Below are 27085 nucleotides of genomic sequence, written 5' to 3' on the forward strand. Positions count from 1 at the left end.
TGTGCAAAATAAAAAAAAACAAAACATTATTTAGATGTGAAAATGAATTGATTCTATAAAGAAGTGTATGATGTAGAGGCTTTTAACGATTTCAACATAAATGTCACTCATCGTCCAAAAATTAAAAATCTAACTACAATCTACCTTTAATCATATAAATATGGTGCCTCAAATCATACAAATTCATGTTCATTAAAAATAAACACATTGAAAATAAGTGAATTTGTATGAAATGTGCATCTTGTAGTATATGTTTCATTGACGTCTATAGAATGCATGATGATAGCAAAATATTTATCCATATTTTTTCTGATTTATTAGCGTTACATATTATAAAAAAGTGTTGATTCGCCGATTTCTGATCCATGAGCTGCCTTAACATACCTGCATGACAGAACAGATTGGCAGTATATAGAACATCAGACTTATATAGACTTGTGTATCTTCAGTTTTATTTCCCACTATCTTCATGAACTTACATTTTAAACAACACTGCGACAAAAAATTCATATTTTTTTATGACATATTGTAAAGATATGTATATTCACATGTATATTTGACCGATTTTAATTATAAAATTATAATAAATAGAGTAATTCTAAGATGGATTTAAATGCTAAATTCCAATCGTTAATCGATTGCAAATATGTTAAAACCTTTATGGCAAGAGGAAGACCATATCCATACGTTAATCCGATAGTAAATGCAACTGCAGCAATATATGGAGCATATGTTGTAAACATTTCAAAAATTACCCCCCTTACTTCATCCCTGAGGTTCTCGTTATAATTTTTATCATTTTGCAGAATTTTTTCAATATGGCGATATAAAGCTTCTGTGTACTTAGTTAGCGGGGTATGGAAGTATGGAGGATCGTTTTGTCCCTTCATGTCTTCTATTTTTTGCAATAGCGTGAAAGCGTCTTCCTTTTGATCTTCTATGTTAAGAGAATAATCGAGTGCCATATATCGCTTTTTAACGGATCTAATGAGATTTTTTATTGGATGATCTTCAGGAATGTTGTTTACAAAGGTGTCAAGATCGGATGTTGTTTGAAATTTCCTTTTATCTGTGAAAACAAGAACTAAATATTTTTCAAATTCGTTCCCAAAAAGTTTTTTGTATGTATCTAGTATTTTCGCATCTTCTTTAGTAAACCTGTTAGGATGAATGAGCATAACAAAAGCATGGGGCCCTGGCGAAACCATTGCGTATGACTTAGTTATTTCTATGAGCACATCTCTATCGCTGAAGTTTGTATCGGCTAGTCCTGGAGTATCTACCACAACAAGCTTACCACCAAATCTGAAACTCGTTTTATATGATGTGGTACGTGTTATTGACACTAAGCTGTTTTCAGATTTGAACGCCATCTTCCCTAGTAAAGAATTCCCCGTTGCACTTTTACCAGATCCTGTTTTTCCAATAAGAATTAGGCGGATTTCTTCTTGATTGCATATCCCTGAAAAAAAAAATGTTTCGTAGAGTAATTAATTTACGTTTTCATATACACTGTATCGCATTTCTTATTCGATTGCCCATTGGTGATTTTTTTTGACATGAAAAAAAGGTTCTAAATAAAAACTAATACATGTATGTTAATAGTGTTAAATCTAGACCCTAAAAAGGGCATGGTAATCAAGGAATCAAAAGGGCACTTTGTGTCGCAACGGGATCTCACGAGGGCACTTTTAAAACAAATGTATTAAAATGTCTTTATAAAGATTATATTAATCATTAATTTTTACATACTTTAACATGTTTAATTACTTTTAATATCCTTTCATACTGAAATCTTTATTTAAACAAGTATTTTAAAGATAAATTCATATATCTGTATTCCATTCATTTTTTAAAAATATCAACACAATTAGCACACCTGGACTGACATGACAATTATTGAAACAAAAAAGGATATAAAAAGGCATTTACATCCAATTACTTTAATCAAAAAAGTAGTAAGGTTACACTTGAGAAAGTAATGGTATTAATCTAGCTGAAACATCTTCAAAAATTATTAAAGTTTGGAGGTTTTTTTTTTTTTTACCTACTTGGACTGTGTTATTTGTGTACTAGTACAGTCAATTTAAAAATACTTTTTTCAGGGAAGAGGGGGAGGGACATTTTGAAAAATATATGTAGAGACCATTCTATTTACTTGGAAAATAGTCTACCAACAGGATAAAGTGAAAACTGGTCTTACTCCCAATATATTTTGTTAAAAAAAACTCTGGCTTCAATTAGAAACATTGACCCTCAGCTTATTCAAATCTATCTGTTCAATCAAAGAAACTAACTTAGTCTGTTGTTTTTAAGCCTTTTTATAACATTACATTCAGTTTTTTTGGTGCACTGTAAGTATTTTATTCAGATAAAATATCCGTTTTTTCTTCAAGTTCAACTATGTGTATTATTCTACTTTCTGTTTAAAAAACGATCCTGATTTTAATTAGTAAATAATTTACAAGTTAATTTATCCTTGGTCTTGGGCTTATTCTTGCATAATCAATGCAATCAAATGACAGTTTCTCAAGTTAAATCCTCTACCCTGACAGCCTGAGGCATGTTAATTAGCCAGGTGGCTGTGTGGTGCGTTCAAGCGTGAAGTGATTTCCTGTCGTTGTGTAAACAAAGGGATTATCAGCAATGAGCTTGCACTGAATAAACAGAACAGCAAAGGAATATTGCCTAAACTGGGCATATTAATAATTTTGGGTTAGGAAATAAGGGCATGGTGCTGGAAAAAAGGGCATGGCGCCGAGAAAAAGGGGCATGGCGCCGCGCCATGGTAGTTTGCTTTAGATTTAACACTATATGTTAATCAATAGATATTCACAGTTTTGATGTTTTCAATTACATTTACACTCAATTGTGTTTTATTCTTTAGGCTTACATTTTTAGCTCACCTGAGCCAAGGGCTCAAGTGAGCTTTTCTGATCAAAATTTGTCCATTGTTTGTTGTTGTCGTCGTCGTTAACTTTCTCATATTTTTCACAGAATTCTTCATAAGTACCACTGAGCTAAACTCCGCCAAACTTTGCACAAAGTATCCTTAAGTTAAGGGAATTCAAGTTTTTTCAAGGGAAGATATTTCAGAAATATTGAAATTTGATATGTTTTAAAAATTTTCTCCTCAAGAATCACTGTGCCAGGAAATATTTAACTTATAGGGAAGCATCTTAAAGTACTGTAGATTCAAGTTTGTTCAAATTATAACCCCATGAGATAGAGTGGAGACAAAATGGACGATAAAATTTTACAAAGAAAAAAAAATATATATATACACTGTATATATATATATATATATATATATATATAGAAGATTTTCAAAGATTATATATATATATATATATATATATATATATATATATATATATATATATATATATATATATATATATATATATATATATATATATATATATAATTCTTTGAAAATCTTCTTTACAAGAATAGGTAAGGCATGAATGATCATATTTATATGAAAGCATCCTCAGGTAGTTGAAATTCAAGTTTGTTCAAATCATAACCCTTTGGGGTAGGGTGGGGCCACAATGGTCGATCAAAGTTTTACATAGAAACATATAGGAAAATTCTATAAAAAAAATTCTCTTTAATAGCAAATGCATGAATGATCATATTTGTATGGAAGCATACAGATAGTGGACATTCAACTGTGTTCAAATCATGACCCCTAGGGATACGGTGGGTTCACAACATGGAATCCATGTTTTACATACAAGCGTAGAAAAATCTTTAAAAATCTTCTTTTCAAGAATAGCAAAGGCATAATTACTCTTATTCATACGGCAGCATTTTAGGTAGTGTAGATTCAATTTTGTTCAACTCATGACCCCTGAGGTACATGTAGGACGGGGCAACAATGTAAAGGCCAAAAAAAAAGCCACGAGTAGTCAACGAAATATGCCAGCATGCTTATTAGAAAGTGTAAATCCAAGTTTGTTCAAATCATACCCTTTCCCTTTCAAGGATTGGTTGCGACCACTATTTGGTTTCAACTTTTCAACAATAAATTGATTTATGCTTTTATTCTAGCCATTTTGCTCAGGTGAGCAATGTTTTCCATGGGCCTCTTGTTACATGTATATATATCTCCAATAACGTTTTCAATAGGAAAAACTATCTTGAATATTATTAAGCGTTTTATCCTATAATATGTCATATCAACGCCAGAGATAGGATTATTTACATAAAAGAAAGGACCGCATTCTTTTACTTAATACATGTATTTAATCTACCCAGTCACATACAATGTTTAATACTAGATCCATTTCAAAGCATGGATTTATTCAATCAGCTGGCTATCTATGCAAATCAAGACAGGCTTTCCATGCCGTCGCAATTCTCCCGGTGCTGCCCAACATTACACGGTCATAGAAAATGGAAGTGGAACACAGTTATTTGAATATTATTTGTATAATTTTTCCAATGCAATTTGTACTGAAATTAATTGTAAACAGTTATTTATGCAACACTCTTAAAAACAATTTTACAACATATTCAATTCAAACAATACTTATTCAGACTACAGAATAGATTGGGCATTTGGCATGCAAACCCTATGAATATCCTTTACATTTAAGACGTAAAGGTTACAATGAACAGAATGAATATGAACAATTTTACAACATATTCAATTCAAACAATACTTATTCAGACTACAGAATAGATTGGGCATTAGGTATGCAAACCCTATGAATATCATTTACATTTAAGACGTACAGGTTACAAAGAACAGAATGAATATGAATGATGAATTAAAGTAAACAGACACACACAATCAAGCACTCAGGAACAGGGAAGAAGATTTTCAAAGAATTAATGTGCATGTTACTTCACCACATAATCCATTTAGCAATGCTCACAGCTTATTACAACCATGCGAACCTTGTCCAATTGAAGTCCAGAATAAAGAAAAGAAAAATTTTCAAGAATGCACAATTTTTGTTGTTCTGAACCCCTCCCCTCATTGGAATGGCATGAATGAAAGGCTATATTTTTTAACCAGGTGGCAATATTAAGTTGACGGAGGGGCTTATTTTGAACAGGTTTGAATGCCTTCAGAGCTAGCAGTTTACCTGTGGTCATTTGTCTGCTAAAAGCTGATTTAATACACAGTGAAATACCCAGATGTCTTTACCTGTGTTGGGATTTTGAGACAATTTTAAATTAATTTAGTAGTAAAAGGTTTCTTTTCAATTATATTCTGATTTATTCTTAATGTTTGAAAACACCCCTACATGTATCCATTTAAAAATTATTATGATTTCGCACTATAAATTCAAATGTAAAGGACAAATGATACAAACAACTTTTTTTTTCTTGGAGGAGACTTCATTTCATGTCGCATGATCAGAAACGTGAATATTTCTTAGAATTTTTTTTCCAAAGAAGGAACTGGAAAATGAAATAGACCTGGAAAATATTAGTAATATTTCAATAAAATTAAAAATATGTACAAAACACACTCAGTTAAGGTTTACATATTTCCTCTTTAATTTTACTATTTAGTATGTTAAGATTAACTAAACGTTTAGTATTTTTATGAATATTATATTAGGATCCTTCAAATACTAAATAAAAGGTATGTTTAATTCAGATATAATCGATCTAAAATTTTTCATATAGTTTTGTAAACCATGTTCAGTAACCTTCAAAGGATAACAAAAGTTTATGAGAAAGTTATCACCAAACAAGGTGTACAGGGTATACACAGGAACAAGTAAGTAAGTAAGTTTCAATCTAGTTCAAGCATATAATGAAGAAACTTTTAGCACTTGATTGACAGGGCTACCCAGACCAGGTAGTTTGGGAGACGGTGCTTTAAATTTCTGCTTTTGAATATACATTTCAGAAAGTCATTCGAATATAACGCAGGTTGGTTTAGGTTACAACCAAATATTCTACTTGTCTATATGATATGACGTCATAGTAAGCTATATGATGTAAAGTTTAGAGATAATAATTTCTTATAATCGATATCTAAGATTGATTTGAGGTCGTAAGAATTAATAAAAATATGCAGAGGCATAATACAAACAGAATTTTGTCGTTTTTGGGTGTCTGTCGTTATCACAGGGGTTAATACCAAACCCATGACGTCATTACTGTTGATCATGCAGTAGCAGAGTGAAAGTGAAACGTGACGAGAATTCATGTAAACAAATACATGAAATAGGAGTTTTCAAGCATATAGAATGAATATCATGTGTTATTCATGTGGGAATAAAGGTTATGAATAAGGTAAGGTAATATACTTCAACAATTTCTTCGTAAAATTAAAGCAGGGAGGGTGTTTACTTGCCGATCAGCCTTTCCTCTGTCGTTCGTAACAGACAAGATGCAAAAGTTTCACACTACGCCGCAAACTTTGAAACTTAATTTTTGTTTCTATCTTAAGTTCTTTTTCTATTGTTTTTGAAAAGTGCTGCTAGAATCGTATGGTTTATGGGAATTCATGCATTTTTTTCGATGTTATGAACAAAATGTAAAAATTTTGGGAAGGTTTCGTCAGAAAGTGTTGAATAATTATTTCTGTGATAGGACAGTAGGATTGTAGCAGCACTTTTCATGGTATAGAGATGTTTTTTTTTACATAATCATTATTACAAAATAAAATCAATTATCCCCTGGGTAGTGTTGAACTTTTTCATTAAGTCATATTTTCTTATTTTAGACGTCACCTGGTGACGTCGTGGTGAAGTGCTTCATGTAGTATAAGTCCCATTGCAGTCTATAGAATGCATAATTATAACAAAAGTTTTATGCTTGACTTTTCCGATTTATTAGTGTTACATAATTATAAAAAGTCTTACTTCGCCGAATTCTGGTCCATGTGCTGCCTTAACATACATGTACCTGCGAAGTTATTGCACTAACTATTCATCTCAGATTAAAAAAAATACACAAGGTGTATATCCTCTTGGAAGGCGGTTACTCTTTGAATTCATCAGGCAAAGCCAGAAAAGATTCTATCTTGCTGGGAATATTTTGTGAAATGCTAATATTTTGTGATCAGTAATGGTAAACAGATTGTTGTTTGGAAATATATGTATTCGTGGAAAATGAGAATCAAAGATTTGGTCGTCCAGAAAAGGATGGTGATAGATCGAAATACATTGTACTTGTGCGAGCCATTTAATTTGTAATCAGGTATTTAAGAATGATTGCTTAAGCTATGAGAGTTGAATCCCGATGTTTTACGGAATTTCAAATCCAAAAATTCAATAAATTTATGTTCTATAGGTATTAACAAATGTTTTGAAAACAGGTTTTGGTATATTCTATTGCATTGAAATATTAAAAAATGCCAAACGACATTACCTTTTGAGAATTTTGTCAACTTTCTATTGTTTTTCAACGACATTGTTTACAATTTGGTCATGGGTATTCTTCGCACAGAAAGTGTATTTGAATTAAAATATATTTATACATGTAGGACAATGTTGGCAAAGTTGCGGCTCATATCTAATTTAAAAATTTCCAAACTATGGTCAAGATGGCTAATTAATTAGAAGGTTACCGAGTATCAACGATTGATATTGTAATCATCTTACTCACGTGACGTTCTACTGTTCGATTAACTTACGTTTTCTTTGAACATTTTTAGTCTCTGTTGAGAAGTATAAATTTTACATCCAACTTCAAACTATGGAAGTTGTTGCGCAAATTAAAATAGAGTTTGACGATGATTTATTTCTTATTTAAGGTAATTCCACACTCCTATGATGTCATAGGTTTTTGCAAAAACTGTAATTAGTTTAAATTCATACCTCATAGAGAAATATCTCTTGGAAGAATGCTTTACAATAGGTGTAATGATAAATACAGTAAAACTCGGTTATAGCGAAGTCGCTGGGACCTATGAAATCACTTCGCTATATCCGTAATTCGTTATAACCGTATAAGAAATTCATTAAATTTATATAACTGGGGATCCAAAATGACTTCGCTATATCCGTAAATTCGCTATATCCGTGTTCGTACTAAACGAGTTTTACTGTATTGTTTAGTTAAAGAATTCAAAAAATGCATATTTTCTATATTTAATTAATTATTCATTCTTTTAATTATGTTTAAAAGGGCAATAACTCCTCCTAAGGTCTCTTCATTCAGGCATTTGCTTTTCTGTAAAATAGTTTACCTGATATTCACAATTCAAATGTATCTTTTAAGTAAGAAGTATTTAGGAACACTCAGCATCAGAATTATGCATTTTAACCAGTTTTTACATATTTTTCTCACTACTGTTTACAAAAAATGTACATTTTATAATGTTGATATACACTTCTGTTTATTTATGTTTCGCATCTTAAATAATATGGTGACCTATACATTTTTTGCAATAAATGGAAAGTTTTAAGTATATTGAATGAAAATAAATGCAATTTTTGTACTTTGAACCTATAAAATTGTGAGGGTGGAAATTCCTTAACTTGTAATTGCAGCCAGGAGGACCGGACCGCTCTTTACATATAAGTTTAAGTGTTGGTGTATGGGGATTGAGGTGGGAGAAATTATTCAGAATTTAAGGTTTTTTAACATTAAAAAGATTGTTAACCACAATGTTCTTTCCGTTTAGAAATTACCAGATACAAAATAGTACAGGTGTACATTCATAAAGTGAATTCTGTAAAAAATGTACATGTTTTTCATATTTAATTATATATAAAGTTGCTTATCATTTAGTATAGAAAAATGACAGTTCCCTTTTTTAAAACATCGAATTTTACATTTCATTTGCATAAAAACGTACTCTTCACCGTTCGTGTTTTATATATTCTTATAGTGAAATATTATTTTAATATCTAGGTGAGGCATATGATTTGTTGCAATTCATCTTTATGCAGCAAACTTTTTCTTGAGGAATTGATAAAGTTTAAAAGGGTATCGTCTTTGTTCGATTTTCATCCGTCTATGTTTTCAAAATATTCTCGACCTTCGTCTCCATCATTTAGACGCACCCCTTTTTCAAACATATCGAAGAGGTTTCATGATCAAGAGTCGTTTCTATTGTTTACTTTATTTATTTCCCGATCAACAATTGATGGTCACATCAGTCTTTTCTTGTTTTTATAGATCCCAGGCGTATATCGTTTTTGTACTGTCTGTTTGTCAGTTTATCTAACTGTCTGTATTCAACTTAAACCTTTGCCACAACTTTTGAACCAAGAGAGATAGAGACTTCATATTTGATATGCATACTCCAGTAACAAAGGTCTTACAATATGACACAAAGTTAAGTGACCCTGTGACCCTGTATCTGACATAGATGCTAAACAATTTTTTTTAGAACTTTCGCCTTACCTTTTGAACCATGAAAGATAAAGACATCATATATGGTATGCATATTCCACTAATGAATCTCTTTCAAATGACACCAGATAAATGAATTCGTGACCTTTACTATGACTTATTTGCTTAAAATAGCTTTTACATACTTTGTTGCCACCTGGCGCATATTGTTCGCAAACTCATTTCGTTATAAGGGGTGTTTTGGATGAATTCTTGTATTGACAATGAATTTGTCATATGTACTAGGACACGTGCCTTTGTTTGTTGTGTGCTAGCAGAGAAACACCGACATCTTACGAACGAACGTAACTTTCCCTAACTTCCCGTATCTCGATAGTTTTCCCGGGACCAGTGATTGTACCCATATAAAGTTTAAAATCGGAAGAAGTAAGTTTATGTGTAAAATAGAACTGATAATGTTTTAACCACTTTGTATTTGAAAATTGCTCATGTGATATTTTTTGTGATCACTTACAATGTTTTAAAGAAGCGAACAAATGGAAAAAAAATACACCATAATACTGTAGACAGATTAGGAAACACGTTTGTCATGCGTCAGTGATTAAACGTATTTACACTACTTGTAGTGTGCGCCTTGTTCACATGGGGAAAGGTTACCTTTTACAGCTTGAAACAATCAAGTAAATAGGTAGTACGCTTTATTAAGTGTCTTGTATTGAGAGAGAGAGAGAGAGATAGAGAGATTCTTTTTAAAATTAGAGAGATAGAGAGATAGAGAGATTCTTTTTAAAATTTATTAAAATATCACTTCAAAGAAATAAACTAGCATTCATGGTAGACAGTATCTTCTTAGATGATGTATTAAATGGCGATCTTAACTAAATTATCTTGGGCTGCTTTTATTTTATATAATATATAACATGTAACAGGCCTGAAGTAAGTAATTTCAGTTAGAGGGGAGGGGGGAAGCTCAACCAAAAGTTAAGAGTCACTGCCAAACAATTCCTTGGGAAGCCAAAATGAAAGATTCTTTTAATTGAGTGGGCACAAGCATACAGTAGCTAAGTTTTCTATAATACAGGTATAAGGTTTTTTTAATTTATCGACTTCAAGGGGGGGGGGGGCGCTTATCCCCAACCTTTCAACCTCGTTCCTATATACGACCGTGCGTACATGTTTATCTGTTTATATGTGTGGATTATAAAAAAAGGCTGAATATAGCATTTATTTAGGGTTGTGCATTTTTCATAATAAAGTTCTTTTCTTTGTTCTTAAAGTTATGCTGAACTATGTCATTGTTTGTTAATTATGCATTATACGTCAAAATATAAAATTAGAAGAAAAACTTTATACTTTTGACCACACACAGACCAAGGTCCAATATACATATAACAACTAAAAGCGAAATTATAATTTGCTTCATTTGTAAGGAAAAATATATATTCACCATCCTGTTGTAAAACAAAACAGAAAAAAGAAGATTGATTCCAGAATACCGACAATAATATATACGGACTTTTAAAAGTGGGAATAATATGAAAACGTAATTGCCATTTAGTTGTCATGGCATCCTTAAAACGTATGTGCACAGTGCACACATATGCTCATCACAAGTGCTTGTAGACCAGACAACCTCCCCAAACCCACCTCCAATATACATATACAGGCGCGGATTCAGAATTTTTTTCCAGGGGCGGGGTCCACCCCAGTCCGAAAAAAATACCAATACCAGAAATTTCTTGACAAGCAAGCAAGCAAAAACAAAACAAAACAAAACAAAACAAAACAAACAAAACAAACAAAAAAAAAACAACAAAAAAAACGTGAAAAACCTATTTCGTGTGGAGGGGGGGGGGGGGGTAAGTCTATGACTTCTAACTTCTATTTCCTAAAATCTTTCACTTTTCATACAAATTGCACACATATTTGCGTTAACCAGGGTTGTGTCAGCGTTTTCCAAGGGGGGCCCAATGTAATTTTTTTTTTCTTGCTTTAGTATAATACATTTTTAACCTTGTATATTCCAAGGGGGTCCTGACCCAGCCCCCCCTCCTCCCTTCCCCTCTAGATCCGCGCATGCATATATATACTGGGTCCCAAGATATTAATATTTGTTTAATTTCATAAACTAACCGTCTAGTACGTTTGTACAATGTATTTCATATGAAAAATCCAAAAAATACATAGAATTCACTTTTTATTTAAAAAAAAAACATGCCCGTAGTATCTTAAATCACCTCTGATTTTTTAACTGCAGATATCAATTTTGTATGTTGTAAATTGTAAAATTAATGTTATAAATGAAAAAAAAGTCCAAAAATATCTTTGGACCCGGATTTACAAATATTCTAGGGGGTGGGGAAGGGGGGCGGCATAGGTCCGATGATGGCATGCTAATATGGAACTTGTTCTCAAATATCTAATATTATGTCAAAACAATTCACTTAATTTCTATTTTTGCGCCACCCCCCCACCCCCTCCCACCAAAGTTGAGGATTCAATTATAATATTTCGGTCTGCCCATTAGTCTTATAATTCTGTCTGTCTGTTACACTTTTGTTTCGAGCAATATCTCGAGAAGCCTTTGAGCTTTTACAGTGAATTAAAAAAAGCTTTGGGTCTGGGATGTTTTAGGCGGGGGGTCCAATCCACTAGCACCCGTGAGAATTATATGAAGATTTTTAACATACATGTATGTAAGAAGAAACTTTATCAAAGGAAAAATTACGCCCGGGCATCCCCCTGGATTTACGATATGGCTATAATACCTGTGTATAAAAGCCGTATTAATTTTATTTTTCGCAGCATATAGTATTTTGAACAAGAATTTCTTTAAAGTTTTTGGGTTATTGCAATTTAATTTTAGACCATAATTTTCTTATTGTCCCGATCGCCCTTCGTAAAGTACCCCCCCCCCTTTCGACCCCAACTAAATCAGCACATACTATTTTTTTTATTTCATGCCACAGAATGACATTTTTAAATTTTCCTTTCATTTCCCTTCTCGAACCCCTTTGCTCGTTTAAATGTCCATTGAAATGTATTGAAGCGTCACGGTAGCGACTTCGACAAGAACGTGGCTTTGGGGTATCTTATGGGGATTTTATCTATCGAAATCCCAATAAAATTGAAGAATTCAATTATCAAACCGTGAATACAATAGACAACAATGACTGATCCCTGTTTTTGGTTACGTTCGTTCGTAAGATGTCGGTATTTCTCTAATGAAAGCGACAGTAGCTATTGGTCAGTGTTTAAAGGTTGATACCTGTAGAACAACAGGTATACAATTGAATCACGCTTTTGACTTACTCGAAGATTTTTCTTGGCTGCATTCACACACATCCACTCTCTTGCCCCTACTTGCATGCTTACTAGAGTAAGTTACATGTAGTTGAAACAATATTTATCTAAAGGATTGATCAAACAAATCTCATCAAAAGAAATTAAAGGTTTGTACAGAGCAGATTATTTTTCAAAGTTGGGAAACAATTTACTTACGTTCTTGATAATTTTTCTTTTTCTCTCTATATACGAAGGTTGTCCAAAGAGTTCGTGGACAATGATGGTTTTGTGAAAAAAAATGGTTCTATATAAATCTGCTGTATATCAAATTTTTCTTATGAAAAAACAAGTCAGCATGATTTTATATTTACTGATGGAACGTAATATTTTTGTGAAAATTGTGATCTTTTAATGACGCAGATAGTGCGCACGGACCAAGGTTTAAATGGTATAAACTCTGATTTAAAGTGTTCGGATTAAAATGATTATTTTCTGTATTAAAGAAGTCAAAAACTAATAAAAAATCTGTGTAACAAAAATAAAGAGGCTATAATCATTAAAGATATCTTCAAAATTGCTTATCATATAGAAATCGAGAATACTAAAAGAAAACCGTAGCACGTGTTAAAACGCAACGGAAAAAGCGACGTAGGCTGTCTGCACGGGGCATCCAATCAAAACCGTCAGGTTTATAATGGTTGAAACAACGTAAGAGACAAGGTATATGTTAAACAACTCAAAAATATTAAAATATATTTAGTGTATCGATTTGGGATCGGTATACACGATTTTTCAACGATGTGTACATGTACAAATACGAGGACACTACAAAAAATTAAAAACACATGTAATTTACTGAAAATTGAGATTTCTATTTATGACGTCATAAATCTAGCGCAGCGTCGGAATGGGCTGTGCAGTTTGAGTATACAAACTGTTTATTTAGATGACGAACGTATATTTTTTGCATTGTTTTGAATTTTAAAATTAAATAAATTATAATCTATACTTAAACATTGTTCATAGCACTTGGAAGTGCGTTCTGCCTTAAGACAGAAATTTGGTGTGTGTCCGTGAACATGTGTTACGTCATAAGCTAAATATTTGACGTTAATGAAATTAGCTTAACGTCAAACTGGTCCGTGCCCAAAACCTGCCATCTTTAAAGACCCCAATTTTTACAAAAATATTAAGTTTTTCAGTAAAAATTAAATCATTCTGACTTATTTTTTCATAAGAAATATTTTGATAAACAATAGATCCATATAGAACCATTTATTTAATAAAAAGTCAATGTCCAGGAACTTTTTGGACAACCCTCGTATATATAATTTTTTTTTTGAAATTTTACTTAGCCTATTAAGGTTGAAATGTTCTAATATACATTACTGGTGCACAGCTGCAGGATGTTTGAAACAAGTAAGGTAATTGTACATTATTATTCATGATATTAAGTAAGTTTGTGAGAATGAGTCCGCCATTCATTTTGTTTACCTCGCAATTGCTGCGGAGTTACAGGTTTCCATAGTTTTTCTAACATAAATCGATGTTTTTTTATCTATGTTTTTGGGGGCAGCATAATTGTGTTCATACATATAGGTTTTATATTATGTTTTTTTTTCATCAGTTAAGTGAGGACATTTAAACATTGTATTAAAAAGTTCATTTTGTATTGTAATATTTTATTAATTGCTTTTTCGATACATTGTAGGAGGAAGGTATAGAATCAGTATACGTCTAATAAATGCTGGTAAGGAAACGCTTTCATTTCTATATTGACAAGTTGTTATAATTCTAAATAATTTTTGTTCGTTAGAGACGAGTTAATTGAATTAGAACATATGTTAAATTTGTAAGAATATGTATATGTTCATGCCGCCTCTGTAATATAGTCTGTAGGACGAGACATGTTTCACATCCCAAAACAGTAGAATCATTAATTGTGCACAATAAAACAACACAATTTCTCTCTTCTCCAAATTTGTAGTGCGAAAAAAAATTATATGTGCTAATGTTGTCAAGTACATTCTACAATCATGCGATTTAAATGTCTCCGCCTATTTGTTGATACGTTAGATTCGAAAGTTGTCCCCTTCAAATTTCTGGATTTTAAGACTTGATTACGTTCTTTTTAATTACATTGTCTGTTATTGTAGAAATATATATTGACAAAATTTTCTAAGAATAAATATAAAAAGCATGTACTTGTACATAAATTATAGATGAATTTAGCGATATATTTTAATGTAAAGCTTAAAATTGGTAGCCGAAAAGGTTCCAAATGACGTACTTAATAGATGTACTCATTCTTTGATTAAAATCATTCAATCTACGATTTCAGTAAGACAGTAGACACAGAGACACTGGCGACAGCTTACATTGCTCTGACAACGCGGAAGTGATTGTCAGCCATTTGTTGCGTCATTTCAATGGTTTGATATTTTCCAACAAGTTTACAAATAAATTGTGAGTAAAACTTAATGAATAAAATGTTTTCTATCATAAAGATTTAACTTAAGGCCTACTGTTAGAGACCGTGTATCTGACATAAACAGCTGATAACACGTACACATGTAAACAAATGTACAGATTCAAAAACTGTACGGTCAAAAACTGTATTAAAGACTTGTTTTCATTGTAAATAAAACAATTATTATTTTGATTGCATCATTTATTCGGTTTGATATACAGGTGTGTGCCATAATAATTCACCTTATATTTCAATATTTGCATATCCACTGCTCTTTCCCACTATGAACCTGCATCCAGCAACTGCGTTCATAGGACTATAGACGCAACTGCTTCTGCTATGAGTGCAATTGCTCTAGCTCACTCGTGTAGAGCATGTTCTCTTACACAGATATAAAAGGTTGAGAAGTATATATATGAAGTGTTTCGTAAAAGCACTAAAAATAAGTTTTTAATAATAATTTTTGGAAAGAAAGGAATTCAGAACAATTTAAAATTGCTGTTAGATATTTTTAAAAATCTTATTTTGGTCAATGTATTTAATTGTAATATAAAACTTTTTGTTTTTAAGTAACATGCATACTTGTTCAAAGAGAGATAACTCTTCACACATGGGTAATAACATTCAGAAAGGGATTTAGATCTATATCTTTTTCAATTAAAAAAATGAGAAAAAATGCCTCCCCCCCCCCAAAAAAAAAATCACAGAAAAGCATACTGGAGTTATAATCATTATAAAAGCATTCTCATTTTTATCATAGTGTTAAATTACTTATTTTTGTCAGATGATTTCAATAACGTTGATCGATGAAGTAACGGCCACATCAAAACAAAAATTAAGAGATTGTTATGACGGCGCTGCTTCTATCCAGATCCAAATAACTGTGTTTGAGAAGGAAATACTTTATAAATTGTGATGTATTAGAGAAAAGGAGTATTGATCAGGTGTACTGATTTTAAAACTGTATGGTTTTCTTTACTGAAGACAGGAGAAGCTGCGCCCTTGAGTAAGTCAGGATTTCCTTTGATATTCTTGAAAACATCAAAGAATGCAAATATAAGTAATAAACAACGACTATTTAGTGAACATGGCGTAAAGAATAGCAATAGCTCTGCTGGCATATTTTCCATAATGCGCTAGCGTGCATCATGGAATATGCCAGCAGAGCAATTGCTATTCATAACGCCATGTTCACTAATAACGTTGTTTATTTCTTAATTGAAAACAACATTTTGTAAAATCATTGGCAAGCGGTCATTTTTTGTCTAATTTCATTATTTTTTTCAGGACTTAAAATAGAACATGATTAGGTATTATCTTTTTTCAGAATATCATTACATATATACATATGCATTTTTATTAACAGATTGTTCATCACTTAATATCAGTTCTAAAATTCAAGATTAATGTGGACTATAATTCTTTGTATGTATATGATTTAAAACTTCACGTCACGCTTAAATTATAATATTTTAAAAATACCTAGTATGCTGATCTAGTAAAAACTTTTGTTTTCCCCAATTACAATTATATCTTGACTTATCAAGATATTTGTAATAAAATCTGTTAAATGTCGTCATATTAAGAATTTTACAAAATGTTGTTTTCAATGAAATATATAGACCGAGAAAAAATAAAACTCTGTTAAATTATGACACACAGCTGTACATAAAAAAGAAATAAAAAGAAGTCTTAATATAATTATATATCATATACCTTTAGCTTGGTAAAATCTGGTAATGTGATTGCTCACATGTAATTATAATACACCTTTTTACTGGTTATGAGGACAATAGTAAGTTTGTCGTTCCCCAAGACAGCAAACTATTGCCCGAGGGGCAACCGAGAATAATAGTTTGCTGTCAAGAGGGACTATAAACTTGCGATTGGCCGAAAAGTCAGTAAACATTATTAGTGTTTTATTTTACCGATGCTGGCTTTACTTTTGATAATAATAATAATATATACTTCACAATCCGTACAAAATCTTTACAAAATCAGCAGTTTTCTGAGATGTAAAGCTAGGGAAACAGAATGCTGCATGTGAAAAGTTTGATAACTCTTTTCACAATGGGCATTAGAGTAGTCATTAAGAGCAGAGAGGCATTCAGAGGTGATGAGTATGAACATTTTCACTGTGAGTCATCAAGTTCCGATTCAGATAAAGTGAAATGTCATCACCTTGACATTTATGATCTTGTAATGCAAGCATCTAACTTATTTTAATTTTGAAGTGAGATAAAGTGAGATTCTATCAAATCAGACTTATCAGCCGTTAGGAGTTTTTTTTTTTGATTCAGCGATTTACATACTTAATGGATCTGTCAAAGCTCTATATATGGTTTGATATATTACTTAAATGTTAAATTATTTCACCAAGTTGAAAGGGCTAGATATTCTATAAGGAAAAAAAACAACACTAGGCATCCAACCTTAAGATCATGAACTTAGAACATATACATTTATATTAATGGAAAATTTTGATTCCAAATTTTACCATTGTTGCATCACACGTATGTTATGTATGCTTAAGAAGGTTTAAGAATCTGTTGATTTTTATTGAATCGGATACTAAGTCCAGATAAAGATTTGGTTTGATTGTCATTTTTATTATCAATTATATAATGTTGCTATTTAAAATTTGTTCTTTCTGCTCTAACTTTAAAGTTTTCAGGCCTGATTATTCTGTTCAACGGGAGAGAGTTTCTGTAAACTTTTCAGAAGAACAATTAACAAAAAGATAAAAGATACAAGGATCAAAAGGTAATAAAATATCTTGGAGGATAGATAATCTTCAAAATATGGAATAAATGTGTGATATGTTGACAAAAACATCGATTGAAAGAGATCAAATATATTTATATGTGATAGTTCACTGATATCTTGTATCGAATATCTTATTGCCCAGGTACCAGTATAATCAATAATTTTTTTAATACAGTTTGCTCCATTCTTTCCTAGTAGAGTCTCAAGATGATCAATGAAGGTGCTCAAAAAGCCAAAAAACCGAAAGGTTTCTTTTGCAAAGTCCTTTAAATCAATGATCAGATACGGCGGGTCGTTTTCCTGTTTCAGTTTCCTTATTATTTCTAATAGATTATTAACGTCTTCTTCCTGTTCCTGTAAATTAACAGAATAATCTATTTCTGAATATCTGTTCCCTGCAGCATTTAAAAGTTTGGCCATCTTACTTTCCGGTGATATCGTTTCTAGTAAATGTTTTATTGTATTTCCAACTTTTCGTATCTTGTTTTTGTCTGTGAATAACAATACCAAGTATTTGGAACATTCTTTTCCAAACATAGATATGTACATTTCAATCACATTTTCATCCTCTTCTGTTAGTCTTTTGGGTTCTAAGTGTAATATCAGAGCATGTGGTCCTGGGGAAGCCATGTCAATTGCTTTCTTTATTTCCATTACAAGAGTCTTGTTTAATAAGCTTGTACTTTCCAGTCCAGGTGTATCAATGACTTTTAATTTATACCCGAATCGAAAAGTTGTATCCACACTTGATGTTTTAGTAACCGACTCCAGTCCCTCTGCAGATTTGAAGGAATGTTTACCAAGAATGGAATTCCCGGTTGCACTTTTACCAGTTCCAGTTTTGCCGATAAGAATTAAACGAATTTCTTCTTCAGGGTTTTCTATTTATCAAATGGAAATTAGAATTGTAAGACTTTTCAGGGATGAGCTAGATATATATTGTAAATAATAATCAGTTTTAAAATAAATTTAAAAAATGAAATAATACATTATTATTGGAAACAATAAACTTCACTTAAATCTGTAAACGTATAATTTATCATCTTCAAGTCAAGTTCATTCTGAAGGATTTATATTGCAACAACATAAAAACTAATTTGATAAATATATCATTATCATGAATTAATTAATCCGAAAACTCGTATCAACTTGGTCTGACAGGCGGTGATTATCAGATTGAATGAGACGGTCGAGTTCGATATTATACATTTAATCTGCGCCTGACAAGATACGTGATACAGTTCTTCTGATAAAACTGTTATTATGATAAATTTATCATAAACCCTCTGATAATTAGGCCTATCAAATATAGTAAACACTTAAGAGATCAATTACATAACATTTATCGATTAATATAGGCATAATGTCAAGGGACTTTTTGATGTACAAGATAATATAGGTCATGTTTCTGCGTACGTCGTCATCAGTTTTAAAGAGTGTTGATATGGATTCAGAAAAAAAAATTGTGATCCGCAAAGATTGATCACAACGTCATGTGATTGTGTTAATTCATTAGTAAAATTAAGCTTTATAATTAATTAAATTAAGTTTAATTTATTTAAATTAAATTTAATTAAAATTAATATATAATTATATTTAATCAGATATAGAAAATAATTCAATATGAAGTGCTAAAAATCCACTATGTACATCTGAGTCGCCTTGTCTAATATATGATTTACAGATAGCGATTCCCTTTTATTGTCATCAATTGCAGGATTGAAGCAATATAAATAAGATATCTTGAATGTATTCACGTTTAAGATTTGTTGCTTTTGGAGAACTTTGTTCTATACTGTAAATAATGTTAAATAGATATGAAATTATACGAAGGAACGCATGTTGAGTGTATCTTGAATGACGGAGACCAGGTTAATACATATTTATACAAAGAAGGCTGAAAAGAATGGGGGGGGTAATTTTCACATATTAAACTTTTTAACTCTTGAATAACAATGAAACACTTTTTCCTGGAAGAATGCCTATCAAATTCAATGCAACGTTTAACAGAAGTTGAAAGCAATGATTTAATTAGATAAAGGTAATTACCCTAACTAGTAATTGTAGTACTTTTTCATATAATGTTATAAAGGACTCCAATGCCTCAAAGAAAGCCATCTTGAAAACCATGTCCATTTGGAAGCAAAGATTTCAAGTTATTTTCATGAACATCTAATAACGAAAGTAAATTAATAGACAAACAATCTATCATAATGGTTGGGACTCCTGACTGTGCCTACGTTAATGACTATCAATTGAAAATGCATGATACCTCTGGTAATGTTTTTTACAATACAACAACAGACAAAAGAAAAACAGGTTTTGATCAGAAAAGCTCACTTGAACCTTAGGCTCAGGTGAGCTAAAATGAGTCATTTACGCCACTAATCTGGATAATTCTATTCGTCAAGGCCATCTGCATGAACACTGTGTTATGTGTGCTTTTCAATTAGTGAAAAACACATTGACTATAAAATAAAGTATACAAAATCTAAGTATATTAACTACTTATGCAACTATTTATATAAATACTTATTCAAACCGTACATCATATATTTGTTTTTGTTTACATAGAATTAATGATTGCAATTCTTTCAAAAAAAAAAAATAATATAAGCTGTTGAAAGTTCATGTCTTTTTTACCAATGAATTAGACTTTTCAATATTTATTGAAACATTTGTGTTGAAGCCAAGTTATAGTCACATAATTATAATAATGCAATTGAAGTGAAAAATTACCACCCCTGCGAAATGATCAAGAATAATTCTAGAACTTTTAAGAAAAGTTCATAAATTACATTCTTGAATGAGCTCATGAATTGTTCATGAAGATCCCATTAAGTTAAAATTGGACACTCATGATTTCATGAATTTCAAGTAAACAACTATGATAATAATAAGTGATTACGATAATAAATAAATTATGTAGTTCATTCCTATAGTAAAATTATGAAAAATTTCAATTCAAACGCGACTCTTTGCAGAATCCTTAACCTTACTTGGTCAAGAGGAGAGTGGGTTCCTTATTCAGCGTATTTCAAAGTGTATGCCTAAAATGGGATGATTTTTAATCCAAGTCTGGCAGAAAAGTGTATAGAGCAATTAGGGCATCAGCTAAATGGGCTTTCAAGGATTTTGAGCAGAGGTGGTCAAATAAAAAAAAATCTTATTGGCTTTCCCCGTGGAATTTTCAGAATTTCATCACTTGGATCCTTTGATCGATTACGATTCATATTTTATTCCTTTCTTTTGTTCTTCATCAAAAGCCTGGATATTTTATATTCTTTTTTTTTGGCAGCCAGAGTTTTTTAATCTTCTGATCTCAACTCAGCAACATTATCTGTGAACTGTTTCACTTTTCCCTACAAGAACAAAGGTTTTCTGAAAATGCTCATAATCGTGAAAACATAAGACTTAATTGTTTGTTTTTTTTTTTGCATATTTGTTTTATTTAATTCGGCATCGTAGGCACTGCCATATTTTAAAGCATTCCTAGCGGGAGCTTTCCTGTTTCCCTTGCTCGCCATGTTCAATATGTTATAGGTGAACAGGATCAATGTTTCAATCTTTAATTATCAAATGTAACGTAATTTGGTTGAACTCCTACTCATAACAAAGTTTGACAAAATTATCATTGAAAAGGACATAACTGAAATCGTACAAATATAAAGTAACATCTTGACAAATATCTCACAGATTCAGCATTTGACTCCATTTTTTTGTAACTCACCACTAATATCTGCAGTTATAAATTAAAAGTAAATTGATTCTCTGGATATTCCTTCTTCGAATTCTGTTATTTTCTTCAAAGGTTGACAAGGAATGACTACGCCTGATTACTAATCTTACCACTCCACCAATTCACTTTTCAACGTCTTGCGCATTTCAAAGTTTGCGACTTTTAAAATGTGTCATGCAGAGCTAATTAAGAAATAGTTTCGAATTGCTAAGATTTTTGTTAGACAAAAAATAACAAACACTATCTTAATGATTTTTCACTGAAATTAATTTTTAAAAATTAATATGTTATATCATTTTTTGAATGGGATTTTTTTTACCTGTTTAGCCATAGTTTCGTATTCAAGTATGGCCGCCTCCATATCAGAGGACAACAAATATCTCTTGAAACCATTCGCCCTCAAACTGAGTACCCTGAGCTATGAAAGTGTATATGAGAATAGACTACAGAATACGAACGTGGTTCATGGCTTCCTCACAACCATGCAGCCTGTGCTGTATCATTTACACACGATGGACAGAAAAATGTGACTTCTTAACTGCATCAAAATATAAAGCTTTTCGACCCAAGAATGGTACGGTACAGTACGGACAAGATATTTAAGTTTTTAGTTGTCAATAAATTTATGATACGTTTTTACGAAGACTGTAAGTCTGTTTAATTTTCTTACAACTTGTTTAAAGTTTGACAAATAGACAAAATTCAGCCGAACAAAGTCGTGTCGTGAAAAATGATATAATTAAAGGGGGGGGGGGGGGGGGGGGGCTATGTCCGAAAAATCTTTGTGTGAAATTTTCAAAAGTTTGACATTTCTTTCCTGATCACTTGCTCTTAATTTTTAGGTATTAAAAAATACTTTTATCTGCTTATTTTTACACAGGAGCACGTGCAAAAACAGTATAAAATGCTAAAAATAGATTAATTTCAGACATTCTTGATCTACTCAAAATATGCGCTAAAAAGAACCAAAAATGTCAAATCACATTCGAAATCAACATGTATTCAATTTATATGACTCGTTTCCATAAAATGAAGGCAAATTATTGAAATCTATTTCGCATGAAAAAATATAAAGGCGCACAATGTACGTATCACCCCGTTTTTCTTGTCGTATTTTTTTTTTTTTTTTTACAATTTCGACCTGCATAACATGTTATATCTTAAAAATTCTTTGTGTGAAAATGTCGTAATTCGAATATTTTGAAAGAAACGATTTATCTCTTATTTTAAACAAAGAAAAAAGTATACCTTTATGATATAATAAACGAGAAAAATTAAGATTTCTTTTATTTTTGTACTCTTGTTTCATAAATTTTGACCTTTCTGCACTAAAATAAAGGCAAACATCTGAATATAAAATTATTTTGCGAAAAACGAGTATTTTGTTTTGATTTAGAAACCATTTAAATAGATTAATTTTTTTTCTTCTTCATTCTAATCATTCTGCCCCCCCCCCTCCCCCATTTCCCCATCAACAACTTACACCTATTAGAATTTAGGAATGACTTTATACAATAAAATCTGCATGTACTACAAATCAATAAGCAAATAAACGTACAAACACATTTCTAGTTTTATCCAGAAATTACAATTAATCGTAAACATAATATTAATCGTATTTCCCTGATTTAAGCCGCTTTCTTTGCTGAATTTTATCTTTTGCACTTATTTATACATGTATAAGCATATCATCTGGGTATTTCCTCACAGCTTAAAATGCTTTGAATTATCTACTTAAGGAAGAGAATTATAATATTAACAAACTCTTTAAATCAAATAAGACTGTAATTAATGATGAATTATTTTTTTTTTAAATGTGTATACTATTGATTAATAAAAATGTTATTCCTATATCATTATTGCAAAAGTCAACAGGTAAAAAGCAAACGTTGCTATTGTGACGTCACATAACGCTGCTTTGACGTAGAACAACATATCCCCCCCATTAAAGCACAATATTAATAGCTGGCCAATTTAAATGATGATGAAACATAAGAAATTCAATATGAGGAAAAAAAGCTGTTAATATTGATGCAGCGTTCTTTATGTTACGATCATAATTCAATTATAAATTCCATTCTAGACAGTTCGTAACAGAGTTTATTATCCTGAAGAATCTAAGTTATTAATTACATAGAGTAGAAAATAGTGATTTTAACCTCATGTTCGCCTACTCAGCTCTGATCCCATACTTTCAAAATCAAAACAAAAGCATTTATAAATTAAATCAGGGGCTAAATGTTCAACAAGTGCATCTGCGTGCAAAAGTTGTATTATGGGAGAAATGAGTGTTTTCTGGCAATCGGTTGTGACAATTATTTTTACATGTTTAGTCTTCATTAAAATTCATGAACATTTATTACCTTAAACTACGAGGGTTGTCCCAAAAAGTCGTAGACTGGGAACATAGTTTATTTTCTCTTTGCGAAATCAAATTTCTTTTCTTGCCATAGCAAAGAGTAACATTTTATGATCATGTATATCAAGTTTCATGACTATACCACATTTAATAAGAAAACTATGAAAAATTAAAGAAACCATGTAAGTGTACATCGGCGCACGAAAGCAAGCGTAATTTACGTCTCTCATAACGTCATGGGCCCTTTTTCTGCTTCACATGAGGCTATTAACATCCAAATGAATATTCTTATAGTGAAAAACCACACTGGACTAAGGGAATAATTCAAATTCACTACTGTCCGTTTTCTGAAGCAGATTCAAATTTAGTCAAAATTAAATTATTTGAAAGATCACCTTACAGTTTATGCAGCAGAGAATACACCTTGTTTGATGACGTTCATGGCCCAGAACGTTCCCGAATGTCTGCGTTAAACAATCAGTACTCTTCTTTACATGCATAACTATTTTTTTTTTTCTAAAGAGGAAAAACTATCTTTGAATTTCATACTATTAAAAAAACTTTTCTATTAAAATATAGTGTGTAATGTCCTTTCTGTACTCTTTTCCCCGTCTCTGATGAATATAAAGCATACCATAAACAATTTGTAACATATTTTCGTGCGCCGGGTTCGCGTTCAACGACGTCATTTTCATCAATCTCAATTCAAACAACACTTTGAAAATCATGCCACCAGTCTTCTGTTTCTAATGCTATTTATATGAAAATTTGACACATTATTAAGATTTTGATTCTGGTTTCAGTGATTTCAATTTTAATTCAATCTTTTACATAGTTCCAAAGAAATAAAAGCAAATGTAATAGTTATATGCGTCAATTATTCCGAATTTTGGTCGTGCGCCGACAGACCATATCGGCCTTCATATAAATCGTCCCAATATAATTTATATGAAAGATATATAATTAAGAATTCACAATTTTAAAGAACATTGAATGTATTATGTCTATGCAAAATTTGGTCAGTATTGGTTGCGTGTTAAAAAAGTTATTAACATTGTCTACGACTTTTTGGGACAACCCTCGTATTATTTTTTTCTTTAAAATAAAAATTACCAATATTCATATTTGTTCATGAACTATGAATAATAAATGTTTTCATGATTTTTTTTTTCATGAACTACTTTTATGAACCTGTTAAGACTCCTTTAAGAACCATTCATGAACAATTATGAACAACTCATTAAGGTTCCTAAAATTATGAATATCATTTCGCAGGGGCAATACTCCCATGAAAAACGAGTTAAAGATGAAGTGGACTTAAATTCTGAAAAGTGGATCGGTTTCATTATTTTTTTTTTTGTTTTCCAAGTTCCTTGTTTTCTTTTATGTGGAATATGGTACTTTAACTGATCAATTATTAAGAATACATAATACTTTGTCAAAACTTTATTGTGTCTTATTTGTTTTATTGTTTCAGCGCTCAAGAACAGCAAGTACAAGAATGTACTTTTAAGTAATTTAGAGCATTTACAGTATTTTCATCAGTATATTTTGTAGATTCTACTAACAAAATTAATTATTTAGAAAGAACAAAAAACGTTTTGAAATATATGAGTTTGTCAAAAAAGAACCTATTTCAAGTCATCTGCCTGAAATGACACTGAAATAAGCAGGTGCTAATTAGTAACTTACCACACAAAGCCTGCCCTTGAAACAATCCTAGTATGACAATTGCTATGAAAATAGAGATTTTCCATTTTCCAATCATATCTACACCAGAAATCACTATGTTGTATTTTTACACCTGAAAAGAGAAAATATAATATCCCTACACTACTTAAGTACAATTTCATTTATGAATCAGGCAGGGGTGACACATGAGGGCTCTCCGATTAAAAAAAAAACCTTTTGACAGTTAATGCTTAGTATCTTTCTTAAAAAAATCTTTTTTGTCAAATCAATGTCTGATTTCAACACTCTTTTCAGCCAAAAATGGCTTGAATTGATAATTTTCAAGTTGAAATGATAAATAAATAGAAAAGAAATCAAAATTATTTATTTTTCATTTTCAATACAGCTCATAAGTAACTTGTCATGAATAATTATATTATCTTAATGTCCATTAATATCTTCATATTTTAAAATGAAGGGGGGAGGGTGATCCAAAATGTGCAAAAACATAAAAATATCAATTTTAGGGGAATTTTCAGCTATTAAAAAATATAAATGGCATCAGTCAAATCAAGGGATTGTTCTTTGTCCAAATACATGTATTTAACAATCATTATCATTATGATTTTGAGGTCAAAAGGTCAAAGTTCAAGGTCGTAACTTTATACAATCTCTCTGAGTGTAACACTATTCTTTTCGGGCGATATTTCAAGATGATTTAGAGCTTGTGCAATGTAATTTTATACCAAAACTCCCAAAGACCTCTCTCACCCCTCTCAAAGTGTCCCGCCCCGTTTGTTTTATGAGTATTTGTAGTATTTATTGTATTTATGTCGCTATTTTTAGCACAGGGGCATGAGGAGAGTTATTACGTATAAAACAGGTTTTCGGTGGACTTTATATTATTATAACATCTATTAGAACTGTTTAATAAAAGTTAAATAAGACACCATGCACTGTGTAAAATTTTGACAATATCGAACATGAACATATACATGTATGTAACTTCATCTTTGCATATATAATTTTCGCTAGTTTAAAGGGGCTCTGTGGTCTAGTGGTATACATGTCTCTCGCTTCACATGTGAGAGGGCCCAGGATCGCATTCCGGTTGATCCTTTTTTTTCGACATACCTTTTTTTAACTAAATGATAGTATTCAGCATGTGAAATGAAAAAAAAAAATATCAGGTCTGGCTTGTACTAACTCATTAAATCATCATTACAGTGTGATAAATATTCTATATAAAAAGAATACTCTATACACATAAAAAAAGAATAAGCAATCAAACCTTTATATCCATATTGGCATATCATATTTGCTTCAGTATACATGTATACATTTAATAATTCTACAAATTCAGTCAAGGGGATCTGACCATCACCCCACTCAATCCATCCCTGCACTGCACATGGTTTACTTTTTCCAAATCGTCTTGACCGAAAAAGCCGACTGATGTTCCGATTTACTTTTCCTTAAGCGGAGTACACAAATTTTCTGAATTAGCTTGTTACTTATA

At 31.3% G+C, this 27085-nt stretch overlaps 1 protein-coding gene across 1 annotated transcript; it reads right to left on the reverse strand.

Moving 5' to 3' along the window:
- Window positions 1-607: 607 nt before the first annotated feature.
- LOC134230310 (GTPase IMAP family member 9-like) lies at window positions 608-25663 on the reverse strand. Its single transcript, XM_062712080.1, has 3 exons — window positions 25588-25663; window positions 18356-18678; window positions 608-1462 (listed from the first exon to the last, which is right to left on the reverse strand). Exons 1-3 carry the CDS (start codon window positions 25661-25663, stop codon window positions 1433-1435), a joined length of 429 nt encoding a protein of 142 aa, XP_062568064.1. The 3' UTR covers window positions 608-1432.
- Between the last annotated feature and the right edge of the window lie 1422 nt (window positions 25664-27085).

The sequence above is a fragment of the Saccostrea cucullata genome, unplaced genomic scaffold (genome assembly GCF_032062105.1).
Source record: "Saccostrea cucullata isolate Sc308-1 unplaced genomic scaffold, CSIRO_AGI_Scuc_v1 ctg362, whole genome shotgun sequence".
Taxonomy (NCBI): Eukaryota; Metazoa; Mollusca; class Bivalvia; order Ostreida; family Ostreidae; genus Saccostrea; species Saccostrea cuccullata.

Bases quoted from the DNA above. Each gene is read 5' to 3' on its own strand.
- LOC134230310 (XM_062712080.1), bottom strand. From the start codon at position 25,663: ATGATTGGAAAATGGAAAATCTCTATTTTCATAGCAATTGTCATACTA. The intron at 18,679-25,587 runs GTAAGTTACTAA...TTTGATAAATAG, and splicing joins TCAAGGGCAGGCTTTGTGTG to AAAACCCTGAAGAAGAAATT. The intron at 1,463-18,355 runs GTGATTGAAATG...TTTTTTTTTCAG, and splicing joins TAACAGAAGAGGATGAAAAT to GGATATGCAATCAAGAAGAA.